The 27760-nt window shown below is 46.4% G+C and overlaps 2 protein-coding genes across 2 annotated transcripts; both read right to left on the reverse strand.

Moving 5' to 3' along the window:
• Window positions 1-87: 87 nt before the first annotated feature.
• LOC102422568 (protein SET-like) lies at window positions 88-1845 on the reverse strand. Its single transcript, XM_014449768.2, is given in 2 exon segments — window positions 88-1558; window positions 1560-1845. Coding segments are annotated over 2 exon segments (867 nt in total). The 5' UTR covers window positions 1824-1845; the 3' UTR covers window positions 88-955.
• Window positions 1846-5835: 3990 nt separating this feature from the next.
• On the reverse strand, window positions 5836-27663 carry LOC102422871 (complement C3-like; the record flags this gene model as incomplete). Its single annotated transcript, XM_006107756.3, has 23 exons — window positions 5836-6035; window positions 6123-6258; window positions 6349-6432; window positions 7138-7221; window positions 7436-7525; window positions 7737-7842; window positions 8702-8794; window positions 8900-8987; window positions 11114-11165; window positions 11278-11365; window positions 11488-11547; window positions 11691-11849; window positions 13393-13556; window positions 15040-15196; window positions 17464-17562; window positions 18539-18698; window positions 19007-19082; window positions 19532-19735; window positions 20430-20516; window positions 20612-20678; window positions 23230-23442; window positions 23532-23674; window positions 27558-27663. Coding segments are annotated over 23 exons (2658 nt in total), but the record flags the coding sequence as incomplete, so codon positions are not given.
• Window positions 27664-27760: the final 97 nt, after the last annotated feature.

The following is a 27760-nucleotide window of genomic DNA, read 5'->3' on the forward strand; positions in this document are numbered from 1 at the left end:
ATTTTTGTCCAGTCTCTTCCCGAATCTCCCACACCCCGGTTCCCCCTCCCAAGAATAGTCAGTCCATTCCCTTTCTTTTTTTTTTTTTGTACACATTTAGTTTTATTGTAACAAAGCAACTTGTACACTTTTAACGTTTAAAACTGAGCATTATCTTTCCTTTCCAGTGAAACAAAAAGAAAATTTAAAAATAAACAGAACAAAATTACAATAGAGAAATGTCAATTCCAAATAAGATCCTACAGGTTCTGCTGATTCTCCCATCGAGTGGCAGGGCTCAAGTCATCATTAGGAGAAGAATTTTATTTTAAAAGTGTCATCTTAGACTGCAAGGATGTCCGTTAAACATCACAATTAAACATGCCAAAGGAGAAGCCATGTTGTCAAAATGCCCACTTAACCCACCCAAACATCTCAAACCCACCCTTTGTTGACCTTCTATAACCCCCCTTTTTTAAAAATTTTTTTTCTTTTTTTAAACAAGAGAAAGTAGACAGATACATGTTGGTAAATGCTAACTGTCCATATTCACATAGAGACACAGTGTAATCTCTGAGCCCAATATACAGAGAAAGGAGGAAAAAAGCTAGAATTCTATGCACTACTACACAGGGGCCTAGCCACCTCCAGCTCCCAGCAGAGCTAAGGGAGCAGAAGGTTTTTCTTTTTTCCCACAGAGCACGGTGGTGTTGATTCCATTAAGTTTTTCTTGAGACAGGAAGGGATAAAAATGAATTTGGAACAGAAAGGGGCAAAGATTCTTTTCCCACTGTATTCTGCTCAAGGTACATCCCCCCCAAATAAGGTGAGAACCATGGTGTAAAGGAGAGAAGAGAGACCTCAAAAACAGGGCGACTGAGCACAAGAGGGGGAGAAAAAAGAAAAAGAAAAAAGACTGCAACTTGCTCCCAGGGACTGGAGAAAATTAAAAAAGGTTGGAATCCATCAGTGTTCATTAGTCATCTTCTCCTTCATCTTCCTCTCCTTCTTCCCCCTCATCATCATCTTCATCTTCTTCACCTTCATCCTCATCCCCTTCTTCATCAATATCTTCCAACCCTTCCTCTTCTTCATCATCATCATCATCTTCTCCTTCCCCTTCTTCATCATCCATGTCAGGAACCAAGTAGTACTGTAATGGATTTGGCCAAATGTCATCTTTGATGACTTCTCCCAACTCATCTGCACCTGCATCAGAATGGTCAGTGAACCAGGTAAAGAAGCTTTCTGGTTCCTCATGCTGTCTCTTCCTGCTGGCTTTATTCTGTGTTTGACTTGAACGTTTCGTCAAATCCTTTCCAGATTTCCATTTGATTTCAGTGGACTTTGAAGATGGATCACCACTCTCATTCAGATGAAACTCTTTGGAGAGAACTTTATTTTCGAAGTAAGGATTTTCATCAAAATAAAAATCTATTCTGTAACCTGATTTAATATCTTCAAATTCTGTCACTTCAACTCTTGTCAAATAATGCAGCGCCTCTTCATCCTCTTCCCCAAGCAGTGCAGACACTTGTGGATGGTTGACAAATGTTGTTACCCAAAAATTTGGGATTTTTGGCGATCAATTCTGACCTCTTCTGAAAAAATGGTTGGCGGAGTTTGTTATATTTCTGTTCTACTTTCAAAATCTCCTCACTGGCTTGTTCATTAAGTCTGTCTATTTCATTTTGTACTTCATCAATATGTTCAATCGCTTCTTGCTGTTCTTTTTCTCCCTTCAGCACATCCGGAGGGGCCGGCTTCTTCTCCGGCTTGGGGGCTGCAGGCACTTTGGGTTTCTTCGCCTGCAGCGGGAGCAAGGACTGGCGTTTGGGGGCCATGCCGCGGGAGATCCCAGGAGCCGATCGCAGGGAAGTGGCGGGGCTGGAAGGCGCGCGGAGACTCCCATTCCCTTTCTATGTCCCTGATTCTATTATAATCACCAGTTCATTCTGTACATTTCAAAATGCTGACACGCTGAGCTCAAAAGTTTCGAAATCACTGCTCTAGGGTATCTTCTAGTAGCCCAAATAAACTGACACATTAAAGCACCCATAATTTCTTGTGTGGATGGTTGCAGTGGCTTTCCAGCTGCATGTCCTGCTTTACCTTACAATTGTCACCTTACAATTCATTCTCTATCCTCTAGTTAGTGTGACCTTCCTTAGTTATTTATATTTTCTTTTATTGAGGTGAAATTCATATATCCTAAAACTAGCCATTTCAAAGAGGTTGCTCAGTGGCATTTAATACATTGTCAATATTGTGCAACTCTATCTAGTTTCAAGACATTTTCAATGCCCCAAAGGAAACCCTATAGCTATTAAGGAGTTACTACCCATTCCCCAATCTTCCAAGCCCCGGGCAACCACTAGTCTTCATTCTTGCTCTATAAAATTACCTGTTCTGAATATTTCATAAATTGGAAATATGCAATGTGTGGTCTTTGTTCACTGAGTATAATGTTTTCAAGGCTCATCCACATCATAGTGAGTGTCAGTGCTTTGATCCTCTGTTATGGCTGAATAGTATTCCATTGTGTGGAAGAACCACATTAGTGTATCCATTCATTTGTTGATGTGCATTAAGTTGTTTCCATCTCTTGGCTACTGTGCATCATGCTGCTGTGATCCTGCATGCACGTATATTTGTCACGGCACCAGGTTTCAATTCTTTGGGGTACATAACTAGAACTGAAATGGCCTGCATTAGACTTTTTAACATTTAAGGCAGCTTTCATCTCCCCCCTGTTTAAATATTTCAGTGGCCCTTCCGGCATGGCTCAGTGGCTGAGTGTCGACCTATGAAACAGGTCATGGTTCGATTCTTGGTCAAGTTCACATGTCCGGATTGCAAGCTCAATCCCCAGTGGGGCATGCTGGTGGCAGGCGGTCAATGATGCTCTCTCATTATTGATATTTTTATCCCTCTCTCCCTCTATCTTTCTCTATGAAAACTATAAAAATATATTTACAAAATTAAAAAGTATATAAAATCTTTCAATGGCCTCCCATTGAGCTTATTAGCAAAAATAAGCAGGTCAAATCCGGTGAACCTCCTGCTTCTGTACAGCTACAGGAGCAGTTCTCAGGGATGGGACTTCAGTGAGCTGTAGAGACACAGCTGGGGGTTCTCCTCTGCCCCTAAACCCCACTCTGCCTCCTTGACCAGCAGCCCAAACCTGACCACTGTCCACGCTCTGTGATGGGCACACTGACCACCCCAACATGGAATGTCCTCTGTTGGTGACTGGAAGGCACTGAGTGGATGAATCTCATTCTGGGGGTGGGTGACTCAACATGTCGCCTTGCCTCTGGCCAGCTATCCAGATGAGAGAGCTGGGCCTGGAAGGGACAGGCTGGCTGAGAACTGGGGCAGAGACAGAAACTGGCCTTGGGGATCACCCCCACTCCTGCCCCTGCTTAGATTGCCAAGCCTCAGATTGATCACTCTTCATCCAGAGAATGTCTCCAGCAGTGGGCTGCAAGTCACGCCCATCACTCCAGTGGCCCATCCTAAGCAAATGGCGTGGCAGGGTGGAAGTGCCTTAATAATAGCTTTCATTTTATCTCTCACCCCTCAAAGCCTGAGATATTGACTATTTCACCCTTTAGAGAGAAAGCTTGCCATCCCATGAGCTTAGACACTAAGTGGGTGTCACTATCTTGAAGCCCTTGTACCCTTGATCACCCTGCAACAGGTATCTCAGGGCCTTTGCATGTACTGTTCCCTCTGCCTGAAACAGTCTTTTCCACTTCCTCCTTGTCATCTATGTCTTGACTCAAGAACCGCCCCCTTCACAGGAGACTTCCCTGACCAACTGCATTAGGCAGGGGTTTCTGTATCTAATTTATATCTATATTTAATCTGGGTCATCTATCTATTTGTATATGGGAAGACAGAGAAACAGAGGTTTATTTTAAGGAGTTGGCTCATGCAATTGTGTGGCTCAGCAAGTTTGAAATCTCCAGTGGGCTAGAGATTCAGTTGAGTTGATGCAGCCTTTATTCTGAAGGCTAGAATTTCTACACTGCTGATTTGAATCCCTTATTCCTCAGGAAACCCGGTTTATTTTTTTTCCTCTTCATCCCTTCAGTAAATTGGATGAGACTTGCCCACATTATCAAACATAAACTGCTTTGTCAAATATATATATATATATATATATATATATATATATATATATATATATATGGAGCCCAGAGCACGATTTGAAATCGCGAGGCTCCACCCACCCTCACGGAGGCCCCTGTCACCCTCCCCCAATGCTGCACGTGCAATATCCTGTCCGGCCAACCCGTCATAGCATCCCGGTTAATATATATATACTAATTAGTAATAATATATATATACTGCCTCCCACACGCCCTCTACTTGGAATTGAGCTGCATGTGCCCTGACTGGAATCAAGCTGTGACTTCCTGGTTTGAAGGTCAATGCCCAAGCACTGAGCCACACTGGCTGGGCTAAGGTCAACTGACAATAGATGTGAATCCGTTTTTAAAATACCTTCCTAGCTACATTTAGCTGGCGATTCACCAAACGGCTGGTCTCCGTGGCCTGGCTAAGTGCACACAGGACATGAACCACCCTCATGTAAAGGACCTTTACTGGTGGCCCCATCACAGCCAGGCCTTCTCACGTTGCCCTGCTCTCCTTTCCTCGCCGTCTGAAATCAACTCTCTGCTGTCTTCAGAATGTTCACAGCCTAGAACCATAGGTGCTCAAGCAACACCAAACCCCAGGTGTTAAAGAAATGAGGACAACGGGCCCAGGGCAGGAGAAAGGGGAAACAAGCAAGAAAAGAAACGAGAAGACGCACAGGCAGATGTCAGCTGGGACACCTAGTGAGTGATGAGGGTCCTTGAGTCTCCCCTCGATGGAAGTCTGTGGCAAGTGGGGGCTGGAGGAAGCAGGGGTGGGCTGTGAATGTGTTCCCCCACCATCCTGGAAGTGGGAGGTGGGGGTTTCTAGGAACAGGGGCTCTAGGGCCAAGTTGCTGTGCTGGGGTGACTTCCAGGCTGTAGGGTTTTTTCCATGACAACGGGATCCAGAATCCTGTGCTTTGATCCCAACCTCAACAGTCTTTAAGGATCTAAAGACTAGATGAGTCCTTTGGAGTCCCAGTTTCACTTTGCAACCAGTAGTTCCACTCAACCTGGTGGCTGTCATCCCCACCCCACCACCCCACTCAGTTCTGGTGATGCTGTGACTGCAACAGCCCCAGCACTGTCTCCTCAACTGCTGACCCATGCCTTCACCTCACTCACTCAGGCTCCTCCACCAGAAATATCACCCTGCCTGCCCCTTACCGCCCCCTCCTGGGCACAGCCTCCCCACTGGGTCCTTCAGAAGCATGGAGGAGCCTGCTCAGGCCCATCTAGAAAGTGGTGACTGGGAAGTGAGCCTAGAGGACAAAAGGGAATGCAGGTGAGAATGCCATTGGAGATAGTGAGCTGTGAATGAGGAGTATGAGAACAGGTACGGATGCAGGTGAAAATATAAGCAAAGATACGGGTATGTTTACGGACACACATGTAGGTGGGGGGCCAGGTGAGGATGCAAAAAAATGCAGGTGGATGTAGTTGAGGATGCAGGTAAGAGAGGAGGTAAAGATTCACATGAGAATGAGGGAAAAATTCAGGTGAGGGTGCAGTAAGAAGCAAGTAAGCAGGTAGGTGAGAACTCAGGTGAGTGGGCGGTGAGCTGCAGGTGAGAATGGTGAGGGCATAAGTGCACAGGTGAGAATGCAAATGAGATTCTTGGGGATTTCTAGTAAGAACTGAGCTGAGATGCAGGTGAGGCAGCTCGGGAACAGAGCTGTTGCTTTCCATCTCACAAAGACGTCCAGACTTTGGGAGATCACATGGAATACAACTGAAGCTTTATTGGGGGGGTTCTGGAGGGGGGTTCAGTTGGGACAGCCAAAGACGATCATGTTCTCTCTGAAGCTGGCCAGGTCCCTGCACAGCTTCTTGTTCTCATCGTCTTGGCATTCGTCTGCTTCAGGCCACAGCTCTACCCAGGTGTCCTTCCCGATGATGTACTTGATGCTGGGGAGGAGGGACACACGGCAGGTCAGGAGGGGTCCTGGAATGGTGGGTGGGGCGAGCACACACATGTGCAGGGTGGGCACTCACTTGGATTTCTCTCCCCACAGGTCTGAGGAGAGGCCCCATATGAGGTAGTGTTTCCCCTCCTGCATCTTCAGGGCTGCTCTGCACTTGACGTGGCTGATGAACCTGCGCTCCTGTTCAGGCTGCACCTCGTCAGTGCCTGGAGGGGAGAGAACGACGCTGAGCTGGGGTGAAGGAGGCAGGAGGAGGGAGGGGAAGGCGGAAAGAGAGAAAGCAGCCCAGGGCTGACCTGATTTGATGATCAGCTTGATGACCATTATGTACTCGTCAAAATCATCGGACAGCTCCTTCCTGAGCAGAAGGGTCTTGTACACTGCGGGGGATAGAGGGGGGCAAAAGGGGGGACAACGAGGGGCCAGCATGGGTCATGGGCAGGCTGGACAGCAAGGCAGCCTACCTGTAAGGGCACCTGGGCACATCACTTCCCAAGTAGCCACATGCAGCCACACAGGGTCATACAACCTCCATCTCACATAGTCACCCACAGCCATGTGCACAGTTACAGCCGCCCACAACTCATCCCATACACAAGGACAGTTACTCCTGTCCACTGTCACCCGCAACCACCATTTCTTACACACAGCCTCATATGGTCACAGTCACTCACAGCACCATCTCACACATAGTCACCTACAGCCTTGCACACAATTATAGCCACTCACAACTCATGGTATACACAGGGACAACTATGCCTATCCACTGTCACCATCTCACACAATCATGGCTATTTACAACCACACTCTCACAGACACACACAACCACATCTACTCACAAACACCTTTGTTCATACTCTTGCACATACCCAGCCCAGTCATAATCATGGTTCCCCGTCAAGCATGGCCTCTAATAACACACACACTAGTCACCCACAACCATAGCCTGAAACACATGGACCTGTGGCCAGTCACACACACAACCATGACCACACCTGCCATCACATAGTCTCACCCACACAGCCACACATGCCATCACTCACACACAATCACACATGCACGTGTGTCTCCCCACCCTTCCTTACCATAGTCCACTCCCGGCTCACAGGCCTTGTCCAGCCGGTCATCTGGGGTGACCTGGTCATCTGATTGGTGCATGAAGCAGCTCTCTGCGGGGTGGGTGGGCAGGGGACATGACCTAAGCTCCACTTCTCACCCAGGACCTGCCACCCATGGGTGTGGTCAGCTCTAGACCCATCCCTCTTGGTGTCCCCTGGGTGTGGGCTTTTGGGGCCCCTTGCATCACCACCAAGGAAGGGGGGACTGGTGGGGGTGGGGTATTAAGTGGGCGTGGCCTGCCACTTCCTGGCTCCTGTTACCCACCCTCAGCACAGCGGCATATTTCATTGTGGCAGATTTTGCTCAGCAATCCATCTTCCTTCTCCGGGTGGTAGAACCGGGTACAAGACTCATCTGTGGGCAGAGGGAGTGGGAGGTGTCAGAGAGCTAAGGCCTCCACCCAAGACCATGCCTGTGGGCTCAGTTCCCAACTCCAGTCCCTTAGACCTGGGGATGCTAGGTCCTGAACCCTGGGACTCCCAGGTCCCCAATCACCAAGCCCTAGGACCCCCATCTTATAGAACCTTGGGACCCTCAGACCCCAGGCCCGAGGTTGGCTGCTCACCCAGGTTGTAATAAGAGTACACCTTGACTGCCCCTGGCTGGATGAGCCCCACATTAAAGTACTGGTGAACTTTGAAGGCTATACAGTCCTCTTGATCGTGTGAGATCTGGGAAAAGGAGGAGGTGAGTCAGTGGGAGGGAGTCCAGCATGAGGAGAAATGGGGGACCAAGGAGGAGTGATCTGTGTGGAGAGCATGGCGGTGGGGAGGGGAAGGGAGAAGTGGCAAAGATTAATGAGCAGGTCAACAAATCTATTTTCTTTTTCTCCAAGGCTCATGGCTAGATTACACTTCTCAGCCTCCCTTTTCCATTTGGTGTGACCATGAAATTGAATTCTGACCAATGGATTGCTATCTGTGCCCCTAAAAACATCCTATGGTTATCAATACTGCACTGCATATTTGAAAGCTGCTAATATAGTAAATCTTAAAAGTTCTCACCACACACACACACACACACACACACACACACACACACACACACGTTAAAACTATGAGGTGGTACATGTGCTAACTAACCTTACTGTGGTCATCATTTTCCAACATACATATATCCAATCATTGCATTGTATACCATAAACTTACACAGTGTTATATGCCAATTATATCTCAATAAGGCTGGGAAAATAAATGAGAAAGAAAAAAAAGGAAGGAAGACAGACAGATATGTATGTATATGTGATAGACATATATATTTGGAGGAAATTGCTAATATTTAATGAATCTGGGTAAAGGGTGTATGGAACTTTTTATACTTCTCTATAATTGCTCTGTAGGGTTAGGATTCCATAAAAAATTAAAAGTACAAAAATGAAAATGAAAAACAAAACTTAAAAACCCATCTCATGCACTATCAATCCTCTTTTTCTCTAGAAGGAATGGATCAAGCAGAGGACTCTAATACAAAGACCAATAGAGAAGGAAAAGGCCAGCCACGTATGAGTCAAGGTCCCAATGGAAGCCTCACCTTGTTCAGGTAGATGATGAGGGTGTTCTTGTTGGAGAAGGCCTTGTTGTCCAACTCAAACTTCGAGATGTACCTGTCAGTGCCACTGGCCAGCTGGAGAAGGGAAGAGCTTGTGAAAATCCCGTCCTTCCCTCAGCCTCTGCCAGGCCCCAGGCTCCTTCCCACCAATCCTAGCCCCTGAGCCCAGGATTTTCACACCTGCTTGAGGTCAGCAGGGTCGGGAGCAAAGCCAGTCATCATGGATATATCCAGGATGGACATAGTGGCATCCTGGTCTCCCAGGTACCTGGATGGGGCAGAGAGAGAGGGTTTAAGTCCCAGGTGGGGTTAGCCCTAGGGGTCAGTGCCTGGACAAGGGGGTCTGATCAGTGAGTGAGTCTTCTGGTTCCCACACAGCAGCATAGAGGATGTCAGATCTTAGGAAACACTCCCCAAGGGGAATAAAGGAAAGGTGTGAAATGGTTAAGGCAACTAACTGCTCAGCCTCTGAAGCCCAACTACATGGGTTCACATCCCAGCTCTATGTGACATTGGATGAGTCACTTCACCTCTTCGAGCCTCAGTTCTTCTACAAAATGAAGACAAGAGTACAGGCAGGTCTCACTTTGCATGATTCCATTATCACAGTCTAGTTCAATAACACCAGCCCCTCAGCAACACGGTTTAAATCCAGTACCACAATATATTAATGAACAAATGCCTAATGGACAAATCTAGTTGCCAGCTCTTCAGTCCACCCATCACTATGTAAACAAATGAGCATTACAATCAATAACCAATCACGTCCCTTCTTTCAAAGTCTGTCAGTGATGGGTCACAGAGCACTCATCATTCAAGCCACGTGTGTGGTTGTGCTTCTTCCTTCTCTCTCAGTAAAAAAATAACCATGTGAGATTTTACCAAAATGAATCATTGAAAGGGAATTGCCAGTAAAGATGAAAGTGCAGCACAGAAATGAGAGTGGTAACACTGGGAGTGAAATTTCAGCAGCACCTAAATGGAGCCAGAGAAGAAACATCAGATGGTGCGACTATGGACCTGCTGCCCTTGGAGAGACCATCATGGGGCCAGAGGCACTTAGTGAAGGCAAGGCCATCAACATAAATAAAGAAAGTGGTTGTGGCCAAAAATGATGTCCCAGAGGAGGTGACACTGGCAGAACACTTCCCGATGAAGGAACTCTTAAATACCTCGTGACATCAAAAGTTCAGAGGATTACATGTGGGAAGTTGACCTAAACTTAGAAGGAACATGACACTTCACAGCATCATAGAACAGATGCTTGCTCCATATCATAAGTGCTACAGAGAAGAAAGGAGGCACTGTTCAAACCACAAGGCTTTGGATAAGTGCTTTAGAAAAAATGAAAACCAACTTCAATCTCAATGTTCTGATGTGTTACTTTTTAATTGATTTCAAAGAGGAAAGGAGAGATATAGAATGATAGAAATATCAATGATGAAAGAGAATAATTGATTGGTTGCCTCCTGCACGCCACCTACTGGGGGGATTGAGCCTGCAACCTGGGCATGTGCCCTTGGTCTGAATGGAAGTTGGGACCCTTTAGTCCTTAGGCCAGTGATGGCGAACCTATGACATGCGTGTCAGAGGTGAAAGGCGAACTCATTTATTTGGTTGATTTTTCTTTGTTAAATGGCATTTAAATATATAAAATAAATATCAAAAATATAAATCTTTGTTTTACTATGGTTGCAAATATCAAAAAATTTCTATATGTGACACGGCACCAGAGTTAAGTTAGGGTTTTTCAAAATGCTGATACGCCGAGCTCAAAAGGTTCATCATCACTGCCTTAGGCCAAAGCTCTATCCACTGAGCCAAACTGGCTAGGGCACAATATTCTGACGTTTTAAATTACAATGCACTAAAAAAAAACTCGTCTTAACTATACTTTTCATTACTCTATACTTTTATAACAGGAAATATGAGAGTTTTCAATGTTGTGATAAAAATAAATAATGTAAGCCCAGCCAGTGTGGCTCAACCAGGTCACAGTTCGATTCCTGGTCAGGGCACATGCCCTCCCTAGTAGGAGGTGTACAGGAGGCAACCAATCAATGATTCTAATCATTGATGTTTCTATCTCTCTCCCCCTCTCCCTTCCTCTCTGAAATCAATTTAAAAAAATTAAAAATAAAATAATGGAAAATTCCTGTAACAGTTGTAATCCTCTTTGTTGATTATCAACATCACTTTTCAGTCTCAGCTTATGCAGTCACGGCTAGTCTCACACCACCATGCAATGCTGTCTACCTTCTGGAGGGTGCTCAGCACAGTACTAAGCACACAAAACGTTCTCAGAGAATAGTAGGTACCTCGGATATTATTTACAGGAAGTCTTGCTAGAGACAGAGGGGTGAGCGAGATGAACCCCAGTGACCCATGTCTTACCTGGTACAGATATTGAGTAACATGGTGTTCTTGGCGTCCTGAGGCTTCTTCGCTAGAAACATAAAAGACAGAAGGATGGAGGGCTGGGTCCTGATTCAGGAGCAGGGCAGACACTAGAATGGCAGTGGGGGAAGGGAGACAGACAGGGTCTTTGTTCCTTCTACCTTCAGGGGCTGGTTGTATGTTAACCCTGAGGCTGAACTTCTTGCAAGGGGCTCCACCTTTGATCTTGGCCTGGTACATTGTCACCACCTGCAGAGTTGGGAGGGGAGATGAGGTGTCAGCAAACTTGACTTGGGAAGGAGATGGTCCCTCTGGGCCAGAGGGGCTGAGAGAAGGTGGTGAGCAAAGCAGGTGTGGGCTCCAGTTCTTACCGACAAGGTGCCTTGTCCTTTCCCTTTAGCTGTTAATGTGAAGTCCTCATTTTCCTTGGTCTGCAGGGAGTGGGGAGAGAAGAGAAGGTGTTGGGAGCCAAGCCTTCCCTGGCTGCAATGGTCACCTGCACTCCCTCCTGCCTCCTGCAGACTCTGCCTGGCTGGAGGATGAGAGCGAGGAGGGTTTGGCCAAGCAGCTGTACCGTTTCTGATCGCAGGAGGCTAGCGGATTCCCAGAGGATGCGGTGCGTGACCGCAGAGCTGCGGCTGGGCAGGTCAATGGACACATCCAGATTCAGATCCTCATGGTCAGGGACATCCCTCTGGTATTGGGCCAAGGCTTGGAACACCATGAAAGTGGCCTAGAACCCATGAGAGAAGAAGAGGGTGATGTGAGAGACTGAGAAAGCATCAGAACCTGCTGGGGGATGAAAAGTTTCAGCTTAGAGCTGGGCCACTGAGACTGTAGCCTAATATGCACCAGAGGGGGTGAGAATAAGAATGGGGGGTGTTATGTACTGAGGACATGTTCTAGAACTCTCTCAGTGAGAGGGACTCAGTCTAGTGCTTGGTGATACTAAGACTGTGACCTAGATGGGACCAGAGGGCACAAGGGTAAGACTGGGGGTCATTAGAAACTGAGGACATCTCCTAGAATTCTCCAAGGGACAGAGGCTTACACAAGAATGTGGAGACACTGAGCATGTCTAGATACATGAGAAAGAGCAGGCATAAGACTGAAGGTCTAATATGCCTAGCCCATGGACATTTGCAATAAGGTAGTGAAGACTTGGGGGTAGGTGGGTAGGGGCTGGGAGGAGGAGGGAAACAGGGGGTGGGGAGAGATATGTGTAATACTATCAACAATAAAGAATATATTAAAAATAAATAAAAATATATACAATAAAACCATGCCAACAGCAGCTACCAAAAAAAATGACTGAAGGTCTAGGAAAAATGAGAATGTGGTCTAGACCCATCCAGAGAAGAGAGTCTAACACAGGGGTTTGGAGACACTGAGAATGTATCTAGAGCCCATTTGTGAGTAAAAAATAAAGTTGGAGCTTGGGGCCACTGAGCATAGAGTGTAGAATCCAAAAAGTGACACTGAGCCCTGGCCAAGTGGCCCAGTTGGTTGGATCATCGTCCCATGCACCGAAAGTTTGCAGGTTCCATCCCTGACATGGATGTTTCTCTCTCACATCAATGTGTGTGTGTGTGTGTGTGTGTGTGTGTGTGTGTTTTCTCTGTCTCTCCCTTCCTCTCTCTCTCAAATCAATAAACATATCCTTGGATGAGAATTTATTAAATATCTGACAATACCACCTGGAGAGAAAGGGGATCAAACTGAAGCCTGAGCTTGCTAGACTTGAGGTGGCTGAAACCATGGTCTAGAACCCAGCTGGAAGAGAGCAGGCTTTGATAAGACTCTAGAAAACTGAGAACATTGTCTAGAATCCACAGTAAGACAAGGTAACACTGGGAGCCTCATGGAACTGAGTGCATGATCTAGAACCCGCCAGAGGGAGAGATGGAGTTGATGATTCCTTATAATAAACAAGAATTGGTCTAGAACCCACCAGTGGAACAGGATAAGATGGGAGGCCTGGTGGAACTGGAAACATGGTCTAGAACCCATCAGAGAGAGGCTCACCCCTGAATCTGGATCTTGAGAATGTGATCTGGACACCAGGAGGGAAAGGGGGCTCAAAACACAGCTTAGGCATCCAGAATTTAGTCCAGAATATATAAACAGATTTGCAACAAAAACAAAACACAACAAAAACCTGATTTCTCAACTTCAATTCAATCAACTGCCTCTCTTGGTCTCAGCATCTTATTTGGGAGGCAGTCAGGCTGGAGGAGGTAAAGATGCATTTGCCCGGGGGATGTGGGACCACTTGCCTGGGTGGAGCCATAGCCACCTCCGTAGTATCTCTGCTCGTTGAGCCAGCGCACAACAGGAGGTATAGAGTCAAAGTCTTTGAGCAGCAGCAGAGCCAACAGGGCATAGGATGTGGCCTCCACACTGTAGAGCCTTTTGCCAGGCTCCTCCCAGCGGTTCTTATCTACAAGAGAGAACACCAGCCCCCATGCTCACTGCTCTGTCCAGCCTGGAGGTAGTTCAGAGAAAGCTCAGAAGAAAGACTTGTACTAGACCTCGGTGTACAGGTGTCCTGGCCCACATTTGTGGCTTTCAGTCTGCTGGTTCCTGCCTTACTCTCTTCTCTCATCAAAATCACTCTTCTGTTTAAATTCTGAATTGCAGCCCCTCTGATCTATGGGAGCAGATTCCCTAAGTTTGCCATGTTCATTCTCACCTCTGAGCCTTTGCATCTTCTGTTCTCCTTTCTTGGAGCACCTTTTCTCCACCGACCCCAGGTTAATTCTTATCCACCCTGCACAATTCGGCTTCAGTGGCACCCAAGACAGAGTGAGACCTTTCCTTCTGTCTCTTAAAGCATCCTGTGCTTCTCCTGTACCAGCACTGTGATGCTCTACAGGAATCTATTAACTCATTTCTTTCCTCAAATGGAACGGGAGGCCATGATGGCAGGGGCTGTGCCATATTCACTGTGATGTCCCAAGTGCCTAAGAAAGTACTCATGACAGAGACTGTCACAAAGAACCATTCCCTCCTCTTCCTGGGCAGAGTTGGACTACACCTCCCAGAGGCCTATGCAGGTAAGTATGGCCACATAACTGAGCTCTGGCTAATGCAATGTGTTGGGCAATTGACAGGGCCCCTTGCATGGCTTGTCTACCTCCCTTGCACAGTCTTCCTGACTGTTTCCCCTTCTGCTTTAATAGAAGGGATTCTGAGGCCCTGAGGTGGCATAGCCATGAAAAGATAGAGCCTGGATCCCTGCATCACTGTATAGAGGAGAGCTGTCCACCAACTTGGGACACCCGCCCTGTGCTGTTACACAGCAAGAAACCAACTTCCCTGTGTTAAACTACTTCAGTATACATTCAGATATGTTACAGAGGTGAGCATAAACCTGATAAGGTGTCATCACTTGAGCCAGTGATTAAGTGCTCACAATGTGCTACTTATTGTGCTAAAATTCCTATGTCATTCCCTTCTCTAATCCTAATAACCCTTGAAATAATGGTAATGTTATTAATAATACTAAAGGCAATGACATCAGTGATAGATCTCTTACTATGTGCTAGATCTTCTCCTACGCTCATCACTCCTTTAATCTTTGCACCAATCTTGTGATGTCGATATCGTTTTATACACAATGTCCATAGAGGTTAAGTAGATTGTACAAGATCACACTGTGAGAATGTGCCAGAGGGTGATTTGATTTTGAACTTGAATCTGTCTGATGTCAGAGCCCATGTTCTTGCTCCTGTGTCATAGCAAGTACTCAACAAATATTTGTTGAATCATGCAATGGACCTTTCGTATCACTAACTATGAGGACTTCTTACACCCAGACCCACTCATCCCAGCTCAGCTTGGAGCCATGCAGCCCCATTTAAGATGGCCACCCTCAACCCCCAGCCACGTATCTCTCCTTACCCCACCAGGCTGCCTCTCACCTGTGGCTGCATTCAGAAATGTGTTGAGGAGAGGGTCCTCCAGCTTGCCCAACTGGGCCAAGGCATAGCCAGCAATGGCCACAGCATATGGTCTCTTCAAGTTCATGTAGTGTGCTTCAAGGAAGTCTCCAGCCTTATTGATGCTGCCCCCAAGGCTCTATGAGAAAAAGATTGGGTACTCTGGTCAGGTTGGCACTGCTGCCCCAGAGAGCTGACAAAGATCACATAATCACCACTTCCTGGGCTCAAGGTTTCTGGCCTTGGTACATATTTGTCTTGGATCTGTCTATTTTTAAGGGTTCCCCAGACAGTTTAGCCACTGTGCACTGCTCTATTACTGAGTACCTATCATGTTCCTGGTACAGTCTGCATACCAATGGTGTGCTAGTAAATACTTAATAACGAGTTGTCTAGTCAGTACAGGAGGTGGGGGTTAGGAGAGCTGGTTTATTGATTGCCAATGACCGTGGTGTAAATACTTCCACCATGGCCAATTTCAAGCTACCAGTGTGACATACCTTAACATAGAATGGGAAAGAGATGCCCCAAATAGGCACCCAGGGTTAGCACACCACTGGGTCTACCTATTATCGAATCATCATCATCATTGTAGCTAACACTTACTATGTGTTAGTCACATATCCACTCATTCAACCTCAAAATCCTACAAGGTAGGTTTTATGTTCATCACCATCCCTACTGCACAGAGGAGAATACTGAGTCCCATGAGATGAGGTGCAGAAACAGATATGCTTTGTAGTGTTTGCTGATTTTTATAGTGTAAATACAATCATGGCTGATTTCAACCTACCAGCATGGAGTCACTGACTGTAGAATTGGGAAGAGATTATATAGTTTGTCCATTGTATAGGTACAACAGACATAAATAACCTCAAGATCATGGGTAATGATAAAAGGTAGTGAAATAATTAAGAAGTGATGAGTTTTGAGGGTTTACTACCTTTGTTGTTGTTTTGTTGTTTTTTTCTTAATTGGTTTTTAGATTGGGGGGGGGAGAGAAAAAGGGATCAGTTTGTTGTTCCACCTATCTATACATTCATTGGTTGTTTCTGGTATGTGCCCCAACTGGAGATCGAACTGCACCTTGGCATAACGGGATGATGCCCCAACCAACTGAGCTACCTGGCCAGGGCTACGACTACCTTTTTTTTATGTGTAGTGTTTAGACTAATTTATTTAAATGTAAGTTTATATACTTTAATATTTAATAATGATTGTGTTCGACAATCAACTTGCAATATTCCTGGAATACTAACCATTGGTTTTATCAAGCTAATTCCATCAAGCTCTTTATTAGAACCCCAGCAGTCTAGTTCCACAGCCTATGCCATACTCCGTTATAAGGGTGCTGTGTTGTAGTAGAAAATGTCACTATGTTGTAGTAGAAATTAATCCTTTTGCCTGCCCTCTGTCTCTCCTATATCCACCCTTGACTTTTGTAGGACCTTCTCCTTCCTGTCATTTACATGGCCACAGTGGAACAGTCATATTTGCCCAGGAAGTCCTACTTCCTGGTCTCAGCTCATTGATCCAGAAGTGATCACCTCACCCAGGCTGAGCCAATCAGAATCCTTTCCTAAGAATCTGGAAGATCTAGCCTTGGGCTAGGAACTTCCCCAAGGAAGACAATTCTGTTCTGCCAGGTAGGCTGGGTGGCAGGAAAGCTGAATTATTGGGCAAAAAGGGCATGAAGGACACAGGAAAGAGGAACAAAGCATCCTGGTCGAGCCCCTAAGATTCCTTTCATCCTCGCACTTGATAAATTCTTAGATTCTTAAAATAATTCCCGCCATCTACAGGGTAGAGCAAAAGTAGGTTTATAGTTGTTTGTACATAAAATAATATAATAAATAATAAGACAACAATAAACTCTGTGTTACCCATACTCAACTGTAAACCTACTTTTGCCCCACCCTGTGTTTTTGCATAATGTAGCTCATATGTGTGTTACATCTAGAACAATTTAGAGAGTCCTAGAAAATACAAAAATTATTATACCCATTTTACAGATGCAAACACTGAGGTCCAGGAAGGGCAAGTGCCTGAGGGTTACGATCTAAATTTAGATATGTCTGACCCCACTGCCCTAGAGCCAACTCTTTTGTACCATAATTTCTTTCAAATCTACAAATTTGAACCAGAAAGACCTGGATTCCCCTTGGCCTTAAAAATAACACTTCCTCTCCTCCTTCTCTTTTCTGGGGTCCTGAGGAGGAGAAGCAGCTGGTGAAGTTGGGATCCTGGAGTTCCCCACTTGGAAAGCTAAAGGTCAAACAACCCACTCCCAAAACCCCAGGACAAAGCAGATGCTACAATTACAGAACATCCACGATGGCTGTGCCTGGGTGTGTGTGGGGGGCAGTGGGGGAGGGTGCGAAGGAGGGCAGGGCAGGGCACACTTACATTGACCTGTCCCTCGCAAATATCTTTAGCCTCCTGCAGCGCGATGAGAACGAAGGCTGTGAGGGACACATCTTTCTCCTCCGCTTCCCTGTAGCCACCCTAGGGTGTGGAGGAGGAAATAAGAATGGGGTCACCCATATGCCCCTCATGCCAACCATCCCCCCCTGTAGGATCAGCAGGGCAGGGCAGGGGTGGGTCTGTCCCCAGTGTCTCACAGGAGGGCCATACTCTAGTATCCATTCATTCACTCACTCATTCTGTAAATGTTGCTGGTGTTGTGGGTAAGATGGCTCCAGCCCTCATGGAGCTCCCTATCTCGCAGGGGAGACAGGCATGAGCCAACCAGCTCATAAACAGATGTATCATTACAAACTGACGAGTGCTACACAGTGGGAATGAATAGCGGGGGGGGGGGGGGGGGTGTCTTGGTCAGGGCAGTTGGAAAGGTGTCCCCAAGGGATGACAGGTGGATCCACAATCTGAAGAGTGAGTAAGACTCAACTGTCAAAGAGGGCAGTGGTAACATGCCAGGCAGTGGGAACAGCATGTGCAAAGGCCCTGTGCCTGGGAGCAAGGCTCCAGGCAGTTCAGATGGAGTATGTAGAGGGAAGGCCTGGAGGCTGGAAGCCCAAAAGGTCAGGCTGACGCCGTGGTTCGCTCACTTGAGCACATGTCAGCATTACCTGGAGTCAGGGGTATATTAAAACCCCAATTCCTGGGCCCCACCCCCAAAGTTTCTGATTCGGGCATGTGGGATCCAGCCCAAGAATGTCCATTTCTAACAAACTTGCGGCTGATGCTGGTGCTTTGGGCCTGGAGACCAGAGTTTGAGGACCACAATTCTAAGGATTCTCAGATTTAATGAAAGCAATGGGGGGACTAGGGAACTCTCATTTTGCAATGGGCCCTGAGGTCTCTGGTTTTTGCAAAGGAGAAGTGACATTTGTTGCTCCTTTATTTCTCTGTCCATCCCACGCTGGGAATTGGGCAAATGGCAAAGGGAGCCTGTCTCCTGTCCATGCGGGGGCACTCAGGCACTTCTCTCTCCCAGCCTGCCCTGAATCCCGCCTCTTACAATCATTTCTTGGTGTATCACAGGCCCATCCTCCTGGAAGACTCCATCAGGCCTCTGCTTCTCCAGGATCAGCCACTTGACAGCCCCACAGATGACTTCGGAGTCAATGGCGATGAGGTTGGCGGCCAGAGAGAAGACCTTGACCACGTAGGCTGTCAGCCTGGGGTGGGCACAGAGCATGAGCCAATTGGCTCTGGGATCCAGAGACTGCCATCCCAGCCAAGCAAGGAGCAGAGTGGGGCAGGGCCTGCTCATGTGTGCCCAGTTTCCCGGGCCAGGCCTCAGGACCCAATGTTGCTTGTAGGCAGTGCTTAGTGACAGTAGGTCACTCAGCTAGTGGGCACCTTGACTCTGAAGGTGGAGGGCCCCAGAGGCACAGGGCTGTGTGGGGGAGGCCAGCCTAGATCACCCGAGGCCAGGGCCCAGGCCCTGCTCAAGGGATGCAGGGCCAAGGATGGGCAGGCTCACCAGGTGCTGGACTTCATATTCAGGAAGGCCGCAAAGGCCTTGTTGGGTTGCCTGAAGGCCAGTTGCTGCGTGTACCCTGCAAGGAAGAGAGACGTGTCACTGGGGGAGCGAGGGCTGAGTGGAGGCAGTGGCTGGTGTGGGTATGCCAGGAAGGAGAGAGACTTAGAGAGAAACAAAGATTCTGTGAAGCGGGGAAGGTGAGGTTCAGAGAGGATAGAGGGTGCTCAGGACCAGGAGGAATGTCTAGAGGGGAGGGGAGCTTATAGGTTGGAGGGACTCTGAAAAGGTACAGGACAGAGTGAGGAGGAGTAAGGGCTTCTCAGAGGAGAGGGGGTTCAGAGAGAGAAGGGCTCTCAGGGGGGTTCATTGGGAGACGGAACTCAGAGGGACTAGGGTCTCAAAGAGGGAAGAGCTGGAGGTTTCAGAGAAGGGGCAGGGCCTCAAGAGAGGGTGGGGCCTCAGAGGAGGAAGGAGCTCAGAGAAGGGTCTCAGAGTGGGGGCCTCCAATAGGGGAAGGGGACATACCCTTCTTGATGAGGTCCAGGGCCTCCTGCCGCTTGTCAATGCCAAACTTGTCCCACTGCTCTGTGTGGTCCAGGTAGTGCACTGCGATGACCGTGGGCGTCACACCGATCATGTTCTGCTCTCCACAGCCCGAAGGGGTCACAATGAGGTGTTTCAGCCGCTCCCCATCAATGGCCTCCTCTGCCATCTGGGCCACTGGGGTCCCTGCAGCCAGGAGGAAGGATGGCGTTCAAGCAATGAGACCCTCTGTGGGGTGATGAGGGTCGGGGCTGCCCCCAGCCTTCCCAGGCTCCAACCAGCCAGGGCCAAAGAGTCAGGGAGTCAGGGGCAGCTGGCGGATGGAGGCATGTGGCTGAAGGGGGCCAGGTGGGTTGTCCCTGGGTCCTCATGTGCCACCAGTGGTAAAATAATTCCAGGAACAATGGTCATGAATACGTCTATCATGCTTAATGCCATTTGCCAAGCTCCCTTCTAAGAGAACACTATATAGCATCTCATTTAATATTCCCAACAGCCCTTCAAAACAGGTACCACTATTTGCCTTCATCACAGATCAGGAAACCAAGAGTCACTATCCCAAACCTAAGAGCTCAGAGGTTGCAAGGGGCTTTGCTAGCTCCTTCCTGTGCCTTCTCCTCCCAGTCCTCCATCCTGGGCAATTCGTTCCAGAATTTCTGTTCTTGAACTCTATCACTTCTCATTGAAGCTTCTTTAGCAGCAGAAGCTAAGTACTGCCTGGAGCCTTCTGTGACACAAGGAGAGGCTGTTCTAGCACATGAGAAGGAGGGAGGCATCATGGTTCAATATTCCTGACAGTGATGGAACTGGGAGCCCTCTTGGGGGGTCATGGCTCCCACACCTTCCTGGGCCCCATGGGGTAGGACCAAGGCCATCTCACCCTGCAGGAGGATCCTGGTTTCTGACTCTGTGTCAGGGACTTGGTCACTGAGGTCTGCAGCCTCGACCTCCACTCGCTGCACACCGTCTGTTGGTGGAATGGGAGACACCCTTGGCACCAGCCTCCTTTCACCAGACCCTGCACACCACCCAGGCCTCACCCCCACTCCTGCCCTGACTCACTCTGGCCCAGGTGTTGTGGATCCAGTGTCTTAACGGCCACAGTCTTGTTCATTCTGATTCCTTCAGGCTGGACAGTGTTGAGGGAAGGGGGAGGTAGGTGAATAAAAGGACAGATGGAGCCACAGCTGATCAGCAGGGCACTGTTCTGGGGATTACCATAGCCTAGATGGCATCTGCCAGTCTTAGCTGTGTGACTGGGAGCCAGTAACTTAACCTCTCTGTGTCTCAGCTTCCTTCCTTATAGGGAGAAGTCAATACAAACGTCTACCTCATACTGTGGTATGATTTAATTACAACATTATCAATTAATAATAATAATACAACAAAGCCTTTAGAAATCTTCCTATGTGCCTAGAAGCTTTCTTTATTCAGGTTAACTCATTTAGGGTACCGCTATTATCATTCCCATTTTAAAGATGGGGAAAGGGGCCCTGGCCAGTGTGGCTCAGTTGGTTGGGCTTGTCCCGTACACAGAAAGGTTGCTGGTTTGATTCCAGGTCAGGGCACATGCCCAGGTTCCAGGCTTGATCCCAGGTAGAGGGCATACAGGAAGCAGCCGATGTATATATCACTCTCACATTGATGTTTCTCTCTTTCTCCCTCTCCTTTGCTCTCTCTCTCAAAATCAATTAAAAAAATCTTAAAACAAAACAAAACACAAACTTATAAAGATGGGGAAATTGGAGAATAGAGAGCTGAAATAACTTGCCCAGAGTCACACAGCTTATAGGACAGAACTGGAGTATGAGCCTCATAAATGCTATCAGTGTATTTTATTTTAAAATTAGATAAATAAATAAATAAAATACTAGTGATCTTGCTTATGAACTTGTTTTGCTTTAAAATATTTAAAAAAATGACAACAGGAGATTCCTCAAAAAATTAAAAATGGAACTCCCATTTGACCCAGTAATCACACTTCTGCTAATATATTCCAAGAAAAACACCAATCAGAAAGGACATATGCACCTCTATGCTCATAGCAGCACAATTTACCATAGCTAAGATTTGGAAATAGCCTAAGTGCCCATCAGCAGATGAGTGGATTAAAAAACGGTTGTACATTTACACAATGGAATACTAAGCTGCTATAAAAAAGCAGGAACTTTTACTATTTGCAACAGCATGGATAGTTCTGGAGAGCATTAGGCTAAGCGAAATAAGCCAGTTGGAGAAAGATAAATGTCACAAGATCTCACTCATATGTGGGATATAATGAACAACATAAACTGATGAACAAAAATAGATCCAGAGACTAAGTAACACTGAACAGACAGTCCAACCTCAGAGAGAAGGCAGGGGAGGGAGTGGGTAAGAGATCAACCAAAGGACTTGTATGCATGCATATTAGCATAACCAATGGACACGGACACTGGGACGGTGGGGCCTTGTCCTGGGGGGCTGGTGTGGTGGGGGCAGTCAATCAGGAAAAAGGAGACATATGTATATTTATAAACAATAAAAACATAGTGATAAAAATATTCACAAGAGAAAAAAATGACAAAAGCCTTTTACTGATGATTCTATCTCTTACTATATTTGAAAGTGTTCCAAACTGTGGGAAACAGTAATAATGTAACTGTTAATGTATATTTTAAGGCTAAAAATCACAGGTAATGGAACATTTGAGATCTTGTTCCCCAACACATGTTAGTCAGTTTGGCTCAATAAACTCATAGAATTTTAAAAAATTTGAAATCACTGGTAAAAACAGAACTTTGCTGCCTGGTCGGTGTGACTCAGTGTTTGAGTGCTGACACGTGGAGCAGGAGGTCAGCGTTCCATCCCAGGTTAGGATGCATGGCTGTGTTGCAGGCTGGATCCCCAGTAGGGGGCATGCAGGAGGCAGCCAATCAATGATTCTCATCATTGATGTTTCTCTCTTTCTCCCTCTCCCTTCCTCTCTCTGAAATCGATAAAAAAAAAAAAAACACACACACATACATTTTCAAAAGTAGAACTTTCCTATATTCTATATTATTCTAAGGTAGAACTTTCCTATATCACATATCATATATTATTGCTTTATAAAATTTGGTCTGTGAAATATATTTCCCCAAAATATTTAAAGTAAAAACAAAACTCTTATACTGAAATATGCTACAAAATATCATATTTGATGTTAAACTATATTTTAAGGAAAACAATTTTTTATCTTTATTGCTGAGGTTTGGGGCACACTCTTAGAGTTTTTTTTTTTAATATATTTTATTGATTTTTCACAGAGAGGAAGGGAGAGAGATAGAGAGTTAGAAACATCGATGAGAGAGAAACATCGATCAGCTGCCTCCTGCACATCTCCTACTGGGGATGTGCCCGCAACCCAGGTACATGCCCTTGACCGGAATCGAACCTGGGACCTTTCAGTCCGAAGGCCGACGCTCCATCCACTGAGCCAAACCAGTTTCGGCCACACTCTTAGAGTTTTATGCGCAGAAGAATGTCTCCCCTGCCTCACATGGCCCTGCTTTCACACTGCTGGGACTCCTGACTTTCCTAAGCTGAACACGGACAGCACTAGTGTCTCAGAACCTGGGGCTCCAAACTGAGTTGACAGCACAAGGAGAGCAAGAGTCCCTCCTGAAGGACAAGAGGCAGCAGGTGCCCCAAGGACTCACCACGACCTTCAGGGTCTTCCTTACACCGTCGGTGATGAAGTACCGATAGACAGTGGCCTTGACCTCTACCTCCTGCAGGCCAGTCTTCAGGGGCACAATGACATAAGGCACGGCCAGCGAGGACTTGGGAGGAATGTATACAGTCTGCAGGTGACGCTTCTTGGCAGTGGCCAAGCTGCAGAAGGCTGGATTGTAGAGCATTTCTACTCTCACCTGCCAGGGAGAGAGTATCAGGTCAGGGGCATGCGCCATGGGCCCCTCTCCAGGTCTCCCCTCGTGCCTCTCCTGCTCCAAGGACCCACCGTGAGCGTATCTTCTTCCCGGTAGTTGTAGAGGACGGCTCGGATCTCCACCTGTTCGTTACGAACCACAGAGTAAGGCAGCCGCAGGTCGATGAAGAAATCTTGCACCACCGTCACCTCATAGGGGTCAGCCACACAGATCCCTGCTCAGGGGAACAGACCATGATTGTCAGGGGTAGGGGATGGGCAGGGTGGATAGGGTCCAAGTTCAGCTCCAAGTTCCTTCCTGTCAAGGCTTATCCCTGACACGGGAGCTGTCCCGAGCTCAGCTGGTTTTAGTAGAAGCCCATAGACTGGAGAATGTTGATGGTGATGAATTACAAGTGATAGTGGTAGCTGGGAGTTGCCAGGATTTCGTGATTTCTTTTGATTTTTACTCAGAGATAGAGGTGGAGGAGGAAAGCGAGTCAGACTCACTGAAGGGTCCATCTGTGCTCCCCAAAATGGTAGCCCCCAGCCCCGTGTGGTCACTGGGGACTGGAAAGGTGGCTAACTCAAAGGGGAACTGGATTTCTACTTTTACTTCATTTTAGCTAACTCAGATTTCAACTTCCAAACTAGTGCTTGTGAATATACTGAAATCATATATTGTCCAAGAGTGACTTTTATGGTATGTAAATTATATCCCGATTTTAAAAATGCCATGGGGGCAGGATGGGAGAGGACAATGGGGGAAAAGGGACAAATGTCATACTTTCAACAATAAAGAATTTTTTAAGATGCCCATGGACACAGACAATAGAGTGGTAAAGGCCTGGAAGGGGCGGCTACAGGGTGGAGGGGGTCAATGGGGAAAAGACAAACAAACAAAAGGGACATCTGTAAGACTTTCAACAATGAAGATACATTTTTGAAAAAATGGTGGGTGGCCCCGGCCAGTGTGGCTCAGTTGGTTGGGCATCGTCCTGTGCACCAAAAGGTTGCCAGTTCAATTCTGGTCAGCACACAAGCCCATTTGAAGGCTTCTATGCCGGTGGGGGATTGCGGGAGGCTGTTAATCAATGTTTCACTCTCACATCCAGATCACTCTCTCTCTCCCCCTTTTCTTTCCTCTCTCTCTAAAAATTGATTTAAAAATCTTAAAAACATAACAATAAAAAATGATGCTTGATTTATTGATTGGAAGACTTTTAAAAGTATGTTCTAACAACTTGAATATGTCAATCTGCTTTTTCAACTGCAAATTTTATGAATCCTAAAATAGAGATCAAAATGTTTCCCATGAGCCTTAGTCGGTTTGGCTCAGTGGATAGAGTGTCAGCCCACGGACTGCAAAGTCCCAGGTTCAATTCCGTTGAAGGGCACATGCCCAGGTTGGGGGCTCATTCCCCAGTGGGGGGGGGAGCATGCAGGAGGCAGCTGATCAATGATTCTCTGTCATCAATGATGTTTCTATCTCACTCTCCCTTCCTCTCTGAAATCAATAAAAGTATATTTTAAAAAAATGTTTCCAATGAAAAGCTCACATCATAATTGTGATGCACTCTAAGTATAAAAGGCATACCAGAGTCAAAGGCTTACTAATAGAAGTAAAATAAGTCATTAAAAATTTTGGTATCTTGCCCGGCCAATGTTGCTCAGTGGTTGAGTGTCAACCCATGAACCAGGAGATCATGGTTTCATTCTCAGTCAGGCCACATGCCCAGGTTGTGGGCTCGATCTCCAGTAGGGGGCTTGCAGGAGGCAGCCAATTGATGATTCTCTCATAGATGTTTCTAACTCTTTCTCCCTCTCCCTTCCTGTCTCTGAAATCAATAAAAACATATTTTTAAAAAATAAGTTTTACTTAAACAATAATTAATTTATTGTTTTAATATTATTATTAATGTGATAGTGGTTTGCAAACTTCTATAAAATGTGGGAATGTAACATTTTGGATATATTTGGGTGAAATAAAATGTATTCCTGAAATCGGTTTCATCATACTCCATTTTCATGGGGCTACCAGAAATATAAAATAACACACCAGCCCACATTACATCTTTTTGTCTCTTCCTTCCTTCCTTTCCCCTTCCTTCCTTCCTTCCTTCCTTCCTTCCTTCCTTCCATCTTAACTTCCTTCCTTCCTCCCTTCCAACTTTTTTTAAAGGCACTATTATTATAAGGACTTTACATATATTCACACATAACAGTCCTCTCAACAATGCTTTGAGTACATGCTATTAATATGTCCATTTTATGGAGGAGCACAGAGAGGTTGAGTAACTTTTTTTTTTTAATCCTCACTCGAGGATACTTTCCCATTGATTTTTAGAGAGAGTGGAAGAGAGAGAGAAAGACAGAGAGAAATATTGAAGTGAGAGAAACACATCAATCGTTTGTCTCCTGCATGCGCCCCAATGAGGGCCTGGGCTGGGAGGCACCTGTAACCCAGGTACATGCCCCTGACCAGAATCGAACCTGGGACCCTTCAGTCCACAGGCCGATGCTATCCACTGAGCAAATCGGCTAAGGCGAGGTTGAGTAACTTAATTAAGGCCACACAGTGGCTCCTGCTGAGTCATACTGGAGTCCCAGGCAGAAGGAAACTATGTGCCCCTGTGTAAATGCCCAGGTTTTGAGCTCCATCCCCAGTAGGGGGCGTGCAGGAGGTGGCCCATCCATGTTTTTCTCTCAGGGATCTCTCTCTCTCTCTCTCTCTCTCTCTCTCCCCTTCCACTCTCTCTCAAAATCAATAAAAACATATTTTTTTAAAATAAGAGAAATTGGCAGAAATTTTCAATTCCTTCAATTGAAAACAAGATAAGCAAAGGAGCAAAATTTTAAAATCTTGAAGTCAGAAAAGTAAAATGATAATGAAGTTTAATTTATTATATATTATAACTAAACAAAATGAGAATACAATATAATAATTTCTGGCTGTGGTATAAATAAAATATTTACACTTAATTTTATGAGTTTTAATACACCTGCCTTTTAATGTTTTAATATTTTTTGACAAATTTAACCTTTAAATTATACATAGAACCTGCCCTGGCTCTGGTCTCTGTTTAAAATTGGGATATTTTGTTCACCATAGATTATTTTGTACTCACTTTTACTTTAAAAACTGCTGCAGTGGGATATTACTTACCTTGGTGACGGACTTCTTGGCACCCACTTACATTTTGCACTAGAAGTCGGGCCTTCCTTCCCTCACCCCTCCCGGCCCTGCTGTAAACCATCCCCATTTCGCTAGAGCTCCTCGGGTCTCACTCCAGCTGTGGGTGACCGGGGACAGGTAACCTTTTTCTCACGCTTCCCAATCTGACCACCGATGTTTCAATCCCCATTTCATCCTGCTTCCTCCTCTTTCTTAATCACTTTACCCACTATCATGCCGACAGCACCTCCTTAAAAGTTTTTGTGGTTGCGAATTATTCTGTACGATACTGCAATGGTGGACTCATGTCATGGAACATTAGGCCAAACCCATAGAATGTACAACACCAAGAGTGAATTCCTACTGTCAGCTATGAACTTGGGGTCTTCACAATTAATTATAACAAATGCACCCATCTGGTGGGGGATGTTGACAGTGGGGGCCGCTGTTCATTTGGTTGGGAGTGGCAGAGGGTATATAGGAAATCTCTGTATTTTTTGCTCAAATTTTTAAAATATATTTTTTTATTGATTTCAGAGAGGAAGTGTGAGGGACAGAGAGCTAGAAGCATCAATGATGAGAGATAATCATTGATCAGCTACCTCCTGTACGCCCCCTACTGGGTATCAAGCCTGAAACCTGGGCTTGTGCCCTGGCCAGGAGTTGACCCGCCACCTTTTGGTGTGCAGGACGACGCTTCAAACAACAAGCAAAACTCTGCAGGGCCTTTCTGCTCAATTTTGCTGTGAAATTAAAACTGCTCTAAAAATAAAATCAATTTAAAAAATAAAAAGCACTGGCACCCACGATCTGGACTCTGATGCACCCGCCCCACCCAGTAACCAGGGGGTAGAGTGTCAGCCACCAAGAAGCAGAGGAGCTTTGGGACGGATGAGAAGCAGAAAATGCCCGAGGCCCTGGGGCCTGCGAAGCCACCACCTCACCTTTCCTGTCGGACAAGCTCACAGCCATGATCTCCCAGGTGGTGATGGAGTCTCTCAGAAACACCTTTATGGTCTTGGAGGAGATTCTAGGAGGAGAAATGGGGGCCTTAGGAGAAGATGTGGTGGAGGGGAGAGCAGGTAATGAGGGGCCCCAAGGGCAGGTTGGAGGTGTGGGTGTGGGCACGTGGAGGTTTTCTAGGTTG

The sequence above is a fragment of the Myotis lucifugus genome, unplaced genomic scaffold, assembly GCF_000147115.1.
Source record: "Myotis lucifugus unplaced genomic scaffold, Myoluc2.0 scaffold_1408, whole genome shotgun sequence".
NCBI classification, from domain to species: Eukaryota; Metazoa; Chordata; class Mammalia; order Chiroptera; family Vespertilionidae; genus Myotis; species Myotis lucifugus.